General features: G+C 37.8%; 1 protein-coding gene across 1 annotated transcript; it reads right to left on the bottom strand.

The window, feature by feature from the left end:
• Nucleotides 1-7,703: 7,703 nt before the first annotated feature.
• On the bottom strand, nucleotides 7,704-8,993 carry LOC131929040 (uncharacterized). The gene has a single exon (XM_059285224.1). It carries the CDS (start codon nucleotides 8,991-8,993, stop codon nucleotides 7,704-7,706), a length of 1,290 nt encoding a protein of 429 aa, XP_059141207.1.
• Between the last annotated feature and the right edge of the window lie 574 nt (nucleotides 8,994-9,567).

The raw sequence follows: 9,567 nt of genomic DNA, 5'->3' as shown, positions 1-9,567 counted from the left end.
ATATGCGCTCTATAAAACACTCAACAAGTGGGGAAACAATCCAACCTGCGTACGATCATACAACTTTCTAACGCAAAAACAATGGACACATAGGACACTTGAACAAAAAAATAATAGAAATACTATTTTCTGTAGGCCAACAAGAACAAGCCCTCACCGTTTTGAAAAGTAACAACTTGGACATTGGATTGTTACACTGTTATGTATTCGTCGCCTCCTGGTCCATAAGGTCATGTCCTTTACGTCGATGGACCAAGTCAGTCGCAGGAGCTCATCATTCTACGGGTTTTGCTAGACTGTTGATGTAATCTGTCACGTTTTATTTGTAATTGTCCTTGACTACATAGTGTCTTGGTCGTCGCTTGGCTTGGTGTGTTGTGTACTTGTTCCCTGCCTTGTTGTCTACATTTGGGGTGGGGAGGGGGGGAGGATTGAAGATGGTCTCCCCTATTATCAGTCGCCTAACTGACATCAACAACTGAGTCAGTGAGCGATTCGTAGTCTGTCGTCTTGGTGTATACAAGCAGTTGTCGCCTCGTGGTCCCTAAGGTCGTGGCCTCTGTCTATGAGTGTAGTTCGATCACCGTAGCTCAGCCCGAGTTAATCTGAGCTATCAGTCGAGTTTCTCACGTCCTGTGTCCTTATGTCCTTCATTTACCCTTCGCGACAGTATCGTCTTCGTCGTCTATGTGTTATGAGGTCATTACATTTCATTGTCATTTTCCTTTTTTTTTGTCGGGGTTATGTGTGGGGAGGGGAAGGTGGATCTCGTGAAGATAGTTGTCAACCCTCCTAGAGCAGTGGAAGGGTGTGGGGGGGGGGGGGGGTCGGGTTATCTGCTCTTTCCTAGCCGTCAAGCTGTCGCTCACCGTCTTTGGGTTAATGGGCGATTTGAGCCTGGTTGTTGTATAGGGTTGAAGAGAGTGAAACATTTGGTGATTTGAGCCTGGTTGTTGTATAGGGTTGAAGAGAGTGAAACATTTGGTGATTTGAGCCTGGTTGTTGTATAGGGTTGAAGAGAGTGAAACATTTGGTGATTTGAGCCTGGTTGTTGTATAGGGTTGAAGAGAGTGAAACATTTGGTGATTTGAGCCTGGTTGTTGTATAGGGTTGAAGAGAGTGAAACATTTGGTGATTTGAGCCTGGTTGTTGTATAGGGTTGAAGAGAGTGAAACATTTGGTGATTTGAGCCTGGTTGTTGTATAGGGTTGAAGAGAGTGAAACATTTGGTGATTTGAGCCTGGTTGTTGTATAGGGTTGAAGAGAGTGAAACATTTGGCGATTTGAGCCTGGTTGTTGTATAGGGTTGACGAGAGTGAAACATTTGGTGATTTGAGCCTGGTTGTTGTATAGGGTTGAAGAGAGTGAACCATTTGGTGATTTGAGCCTGGTTGTTGTATAGGGTTGAAGAGAGTGAAACATTTGGTGATTTGAGCCTGGTTGTTGTATAGGGTTGAAGAGAGTGAAACATTTGGTGATTTGAGCCTGGTTGTTGTATAGGGTTGAAGAGAGTGAAACATTTGGTGATTTGAGCCTGGTTGTTGTATAGGGTTGAAGAGAGTGAAACATTTGGTGATTTGAGCCTGGTTGTTGTATAGGGTTGAAGAGAGTGAAACATTTGGTGATTTGAGCCTGGTTGTTGTATAGGGTTGAAGAGAGTGAAACATTTGGAGATTTGAGCTTGGTTGTTGTATAGGGTTGAAGAGAGTTAAACATTTGGTGATTTGAGCATGGTTGTTGTATAGGGTTGAAGAGAGTTAAACATTTGGTGATTTGAGCCTGGTTGTTGTATAGGGTTGAAGAGAGTTAAACATTTGGTGATTTGAGCCTGGTTGTTGTATAGGGTTGAAGAGAGTGAAACACTTGGTGATTTGAGCCTGGTTGTTGTATAGGGTTGAAGAGAGTGAAACACTTGGTGATTTGAGCCTGGTTGTTGTATAGGGTTGAAGAGAGTGAAACATTTGGTGATTTGAGCCTGGTTGTTGTATAGGGTTGAAGAGAGTGAAACATTTGGAGATTTGAGCTTGGTTGTTGTATAGGGTTGAAGAGAGTTAAACATTTGGTGATTTGAGCATGGTTGTTGTATAGGGTTGAAGAGAGTTAAACATTTGGTGATTTGAGCCTGGTTGTTGTATAGGGTTGAAGAGAGTTAAACATTTGGTGATTTGAGCCTGGTTGTTGTATAGGGTTGAAGAGAGTGAAACACTTGGTGATTTGAGCCTGGTTGTTGTATAGGGTTGAAGAGAGTGAAACACTTGGTGATTTGAGCCTGGTTGTTGTATAGGGTTGAAGAGAGTGAAACATTTGGTGATTTGAGCCTGGTTGTTGTATAGGGTTGAAGAGAGTGAAACATTTGGTGATTTGAGCCTGGTTGTTGAATAGGGTTGAAGAGAGTGAAACATTTGGTGATTTGAGCCTGGTTGTTGTATAGGGTTGAAGAGAGTGAAACATTTGGTAATGAAGAGTGTTATATGTTGGTCTCCCCTACACATTGTTTGTACATGACTACATCTAGGTCTATTTCGGTCGGCAGTCCCAGAATTGTCTTTGAGAAGGGAGTGACAACCCAATATACATTCGAAAGTTGACCTGCACTTTTCTTATCGGTCAATGGGTAATGAGATCACCTGTCTCTCTAGAATGGTCACCATCTCTTGAAATTTTTATGTTTTTATTTTTGTCCCATTATGAGGGATCCAAAATAACTAGTTAAGGCACTTTTCAAATATGTTATCAACAAGAGTAAATGATCTGGCCTATAACAAATGTATTTACGAAATGTTACGGTCTATGTGTGTTTTATACATCTTCTATTTAAAAGGTCAAAGCCTAAAATAAAATATCAAATAGTTTTTATTTTCGAATATAACGAAAACATATATTTTATTATTCAGTTCAATCTTCTATTTATTAAAAAAATGTCTTTGTTTATTCATCTTCTGCAATTTTTTTTTGTATTAGCTCATTTACCATTAGTTTTAAAATGAGGCGACTATAGAATCAAAATGCCTCCAATTGTGTGGTTATTATATTGATTTAGCTATTCAAACCTTAACGCTGGTCATTGCAAATAACATAATCGTATCCATACAATCTAATTTAACCACCGCAGATAAACTATTACAGCAAATGTTTTGGCGGGATACAAATATATTAAGTTCAATGGTTTGGTAGATTTGATAAAAGGACAATTGTTTAAATGAAACTTAGCGGAATATTTGATTTCACGACACACAGACCTTTGGCTACATATTAGCCTCCATTTAAAACTATACAAGGGAGGTAATGTATAAATACAACTTTAAAAATATATACACTGAGAAAATATATACCTATATTTAACTGAAACAGAAAACACTGTCTTTTGCTATAAAATAAAACAAAACGACGTATAAAAAAGTACTAAAACCTGAGATTTTACTTAAGGCAAAAGTTAAATTTTAGCTGAAATAAACATACATACACCGTAAAATTACTTAAATGTATTTGGTATATATTTTATATCGCTTACTCTCAATGGTGATAGGTACTTGTGGTAATTGTTGTAAATAAAAAAATTTTCTCCAATAAAAAAAAAAAAAAAAAAAAAAAAAAAAAAAAAAAAAAAAAAGAAAAAAAAATTCTCCAATTCGGCGGCAAGTCTAAAAAAATTACAAGGCAGTGGTGTGGTGCAACTACAAACGAGCCCTCCAACACAAGCTATATTTGAGAAACGGGCTGTGGTGCGAGAGATATTTTTCTTCAAAATCCCAGCACAATTTGAGATAAGGTATAGAAGCGAATAAGATGGTTTCACTATTTGTTAAAAAGATACCGGGAACGTAATATTTACTAAAAATAAATAAATAAAATAAAATAAACGGTTTCCCAGTTATAGCGGAGAAAATATTTCTAAATTAATATTCGCTACAACCAGATTGATTCATTAAATTACATATAGCTAAACCTTAAAGTGATTTCGCAATAACATTGAGGTTTTCGGCTTTAAATTCGTTTCTATTTAAAACTAAACGTAATGGAGTTACTTAAGAAATGTATTTGCAAAAAAATGATCAACAATAAAAGCAAAGACATTTTTTAATAGCAAGTTTAACTAAGAGATAATAAAATATTATTTTTATCTTCTAAATGTAAATATATTTCAATTTGATTGTAACAATATATTTTGATTTCGTTTTAAAAGATGTAAATGCTAGTTGTATTAAATACACATATTAAATACACATAACCAGAAAAAAAAATTAGCATAATCGTTTGCTATAAGTAATTTCACTTACTATTTATATAATTGCTGATCCCGACGTTAAATTTTGATTTCGGATTTTAAAAAAATGCATTGATGACACTACAGCAGGGGTTGGCTACCTCTTGAGACGGAAGAGTCAAAAGTTACATTTTTTTTTTAAAATTTACCAGATTTTAAAGAGCAACATTTTTATTTCATTTTTAAGTTTTTGATTAGGATTAGGTAAAGAAAGTTGATTTGTCATTTAAAATAAAAAGCTTTAACTATGAACAAAATATTTATTCATTTAAAAAATACACGTTTCGCCAGAAAAATGGGGCTATTCCAATCCTCTTTAGAAGCTGTTAACTTTTTTTTTCTTTTTTTATCGACACGACCTGTTCAGGAGGTGTCTGCCATTAACCAATCAGGCCTCAACACGGCAAACTCCGACTAACGGGCTTGGATATTGGTTTGATTACCGTGTATCGGTCGCATCTGTCCTTTGCTTCTCACCAGGCTTATCTGCCACCCCGCAGGATATCTGCCCTTTCCCCCCCCCCCCCCCGCAAGGTAGATTCGTACACCACCGTCCAGTACCCGGCTCAACGCTAGGAAGCTAATAACTAAAAAAACAACGTCACTCACGTAAAATTAAGGATTACTGACAGACAGGGAAATGCCTTCTGAATAAAATAACATTCCAAATGTAACGTTATTCGAAAATGTCGGCACGTGGGCAGTAGCAAGTAAGGATCTGTTGCCACGGCTGTCCACAGCACGGCTTTGGGACTGGGCTTGGTGCCCAAGCGGCTGTCAGCTGTCCGTGTACTCTCTACTCCACATGTTGTCACTGTTCTCTGATGAGTGTTTTTATACTGTTTAAAGTTGTGTTTCTTTATAGTATGTAACCCTCACTCAGTGGGGATGCTTTTACCCACTGAGGTGTTGTAGTTAAGACGGGCTGACCCTGAGATTAAGTACACACCGACACCGACAGTTGTTGTCAAGTACTCGCTTTATTTACAGCATCGAGCCATGACGGCGATGCAACACAGCAGTACAAAACAAACTAGCCAAGAAGAAAAATAAACTGTAGCCCTAAAACAAATGTAAATAAAAAGTTACATTCATGACAGCACCACGTGTAGGCTACAATATACACGAGTACAATAAATTATGTTTCGGCCAGTACACAGTACTGCCAACAAGAACCAATAAGTAGTACTACAAATAAATACTTATATTAATACTCACCCTAACTAGTGTGCACATGCAGCACTAGCAGGAATACACAAATAAGTATTTTAACAAACATAATTTAAATAACTACACTACCTTCATTAGGTCTACATCTTGGTCACCGTGTCCACAGACAGCAGGCTTGCGTGTGTCTGACACGGCTAGGCACGAAACTACCCACAGGTAAAATCGCTCACAGGAGCATGAAAAAAACAACTAAATCAACAGGGCCACGACCCCACAGGGGCCGCAACTCAATGAATTAAAACTTCATATTTTTCCCTCCCCTGGCTGTTAACCATATGTGTTACAAGTATAATATTTTTTATGAGTTTTGAAAATGAAATAATTAAAAACTATTAATATATGTGCAAGGAGCTGGAGACATCAAAAGGGTTGCATGCGGCTCGTGAGCCGCAGGTTGCCGACCCCTGCACTACAGTCGAGCACCTCGACAAAAGGTCTATTAAGGATACGAGCTGTGGTTCCAGTGATGCTCCAATGTCCAGCACAGTTGATGTTACAAGGAACCGGATCTGGTGGATTCACGTTTTGTTGATAAGACATAACACAAACGTGATATTTTACTACTGTTGAATATGTCCATAAACTAATTGATTTAAAACAAAAAAATAATAATTTAAGGTAATATCCCCTTTGTAATGTTTTATTTTATTATATTTTCTTTATTTATTTTTCAATAGTTTTTTTTTTTTTTCGTTTGATTTAGGGAGCAGGGGTGCGGATCACACATTGAGGTGCTGAAACCCGACCAAGCGACGCTAATGATATGCCCTTATTGTTGAAAATTAGCAAAGAGATACATTCCATTTTTATCGTCGATGGGACCTACCAGTTTTTTTGTTTTTTTTATGTTCAAATGTTGTTTTATCAAAAGACTTATACATATTTATAATAGCAAAGTGAAACAAATAAAGTTAGTCAGTGGCACGACTAAAGTAAAGTTAGTCAAAGAAAAGACAAAAGTTATTCAGTGACAAGATTAAAGTTAGTCAGTGACAAGACTAAAGTTAGTCAGTGACAAGACTAAATTTAGTCAGTAACAAGACTAAAGTTAGTCAATGACAAGACTAAATTTAGTCAGTAACAAGACTAAAGTTAGTCAGTGACAAAATGAAAGTTAGTCAGTGACAAGACTAATGTTAGTCAGTAACAAGACTAAAGTTAGTCAGTAAAAAGACTAAAGTTAGTCAGTGACAAGATTAAAGTTAGTCAGTGACAAGAGTAAAGTTAGTCAGTAACAAGACTAAAGTTAGTGCGAGACAAGACTAAAGTTAGTGAAACACAAGAGGAAAGTTAGTCAGTAACAAGAGGAAAGTTTGTCAGTGACAATAATTAACAACAACAAAATAATTCTCGTTATTCTCGTTAGGGCTATTGCCATTTGCCATTGTTTAAACAAAAAAAAAAAAAAGGTTTGTGACTCTTTTTTTCGCTACACGCCTTCCATGAAGCGACAGTGTATAATAAACATACACATTTGAAGTGGTTGTATAATCTGCTATGTTACAATCTCATCCGACTTTAACAACTAGATCCGTGTAAGACACAATACATGTTCAATCATCCTCTACAGCAGTGGTTCCCAAACTTTTTCGAGTGGCGACCCGCTTTTATAAAAAGTAAGTACCCCGCGAATACCATAGAATTAAAAAGCCGAAATTAGTGTGAAAATTAATAAGCACTAAAATAAGATGTTCTAGTAGACTTTCTATATGAACTACTCTTGATAACTGTTTTAATAGCATAAGTAAAATTGCATACTATTCACTAAACTTTAGTGGTTTAGTTTTTATTTTTTTTTTTTTTAACGTCAACCTATGTCATTATAATTATCTTTTTTTTAATCGAAGAATAGTGTTGAAAATATATTCTCGAAAAGTCAATCAATTTTACGTTTGGGTATGAATGATGAATACTACACCAAAATTGTGTTTGCAGTTTTTCATCTTACTCGGAATCATTCTGCAAATCTATGGCTATATATTCGCCTCCATTTAAAACGATATAAGGGAGGTAATTCATAAGTGCAGCTGCAAAAAATTAACAAACTGAGTAAATATATATTTTTATTAAAATGTTAAACTCAATAAGAAAATACTTCTAAATTATATAAAAGCAAAATAATCTACATTTTGATTTATTATCAAATTTGAGTTATGTCTTAAATAAAAATTAAAATGTTGGCCAAAATAAGCACACATACACAGAACAATTAGGTAAATGTATTTAGTACAAACTGTATCGCTTGCTTCTTATGATACTTCATTTCGGAATAGCCTATTCCCGTTTTCACAATAGCTCTGGATTCCACTCCCTTTTTAGCAGCTTTGTCGGCATTCTCGTTACCTTGTATGCCGATATGGGAGGGAATCCAGATCATTTGCACCGAGCGACCCCTTTGTTTCCACTCGGAGCATTTATGAAGAATTTCTTCTGCAATGTCGTCCCTGCAGCATTCTCCCCCTTTAATGGCCTGTAATGCTGACAGGGAGTCGGATAATATGCTGATGCTGGTATGTGGGGTTGTTGGGGCGTACTCGAGGGCCATAAGGATGGCCGTTAGCTCGGCAGTGAAAATGGAGGCGCCGTCTGTCAACCTAAAGCTTTTGGAGTGGTTGAGGTGGGGGATGTGGAACCCTGCTCCAACTTTCTCGTTTATTTTTGATCCGTCTGTGTAGATGGTTAGGCTGTTGGCTGTTATCCTTTCTATCTCATTTGAAGCCTCAATACGGGCCATTACTGGGTCCTCTTTTTTATTTATCTGATTGTGCAGGTCTGTGTGTAATGATGGGGATGTCAGTTCCCACGGGGGGACTATAGGTTTGTGGATGACTAAGTTTTGATCCGCGATTGAGGTTTGGTTGCAGGATTCCAGTTCCCCCGGTGTTTTCCAGCTGGCGGGGGGGCTGAATTTCCCAATGGGGATTCCCCATGCCCTGGGTAGCACTGGTAGGAAGGCCGCTGAGGTTGGGTGGTTTTGATGTTTTACTTTGGCCCAGTAGTTTAGCCTGAGTTCCTTCCTGCGGAGTGAGAGGGGGATTACTCCCAGGAGGACCTCTAGGGCTTCTTTGGAGGTACTACTATTGCAACCGGCAATTATGTTAAGGGCCTGGTTCTGTATTTTGTCGAGGGTTTTTTTTGAGTAGTTTGAGGCCGAGTCATAGACTATGCTGGCATAGTCTATTTTGCCCCTTACAAACGATTTGTAGAAGGTTAACAGGCACTCAGTCCTGGCACCCCAGCTGTGACCTTTTAGGTATCTCATCATATTGAGCATACCCTTGCAGCTTTGTGCTATGCCTTCTATATGTGTGTTCCAGGTCAGCATGGGGTCAAGTGTGACTCCTAGGAACCTTGTGGCCTGGGTTATTTTTATGACTGTATTGTTAATTTTTAGTGAGACCTGTTTGGTGATGTTGCGTGATTTTTTGTGAGTGAAGACCATTCCTACCGTTTTGGATGCGTTTATCTTGAAACCCCATTGGTTCATCCACTCCATCATTTTATCCAGCTGCGCCTGTAACTCCCTGTTAATTTTTGTGATGGACTTGCCTGACCGCCATGTCGCTACTATAAAGAAACAAATAAAAGAAGAATGGATTCAAAAATGGAACGCAAGCGACAAGGGTAGGCACGCCCACAACATACTTCGACCACCCGACGGGAGACTGCAAGTTACAGAAGACCAACGGCCACCCATTAATAAAAAAATTACAAGGCTGCGTCTAGGTTCAGCCTCCTTCATTCACACAAAGAAATGGTGCCACACCTGCAATGAAATAAACACAATAGACCACTACCTAATACACTGTAAGGCATACAACAATCAAAGAAAAGAACTCGTCAACTACTTCCAGATAAACAAAAACACATTACTAACAACAGAAACATTACTGGCTATGGACGCCCCATCCACTCTGCTTAGCCTGGTAAAAAAATATGTGCACAAAACCGAAGAATCAGTCTAATAAGCTGTAAAGATAAAATAATATTCACCCAATAACAAAATACAAATCCCGCACAATAAAAAAACTACACCCAAAAATGAAAGGAAAACAAATGAAACCAAACTGTAT

The sequence above is a fragment of the Physella acuta genome, unplaced genomic scaffold (genome assembly GCF_028476545.2).
Source record: "Physella acuta isolate Inbredline_101_S28 unplaced genomic scaffold, ASM2847654v3 ptg001585l, whole genome shotgun sequence".
NCBI lineage: Eukaryota > Metazoa > Mollusca > Gastropoda > Physidae > Physella > Physella acuta.
Note: the sequence above shows the minus strand (reverse complement) of the source record. Positions and strands in the feature narration are given on the sequence as shown.

Coding starts and splice junctions, on each gene's coding strand:
- LOC131929040 (XM_059285224.1), bottom strand. CDS start 8,993: ATGATGGAGTGGATGAACCAATGGGGTTTCAAGATAAACGCATCCAAA.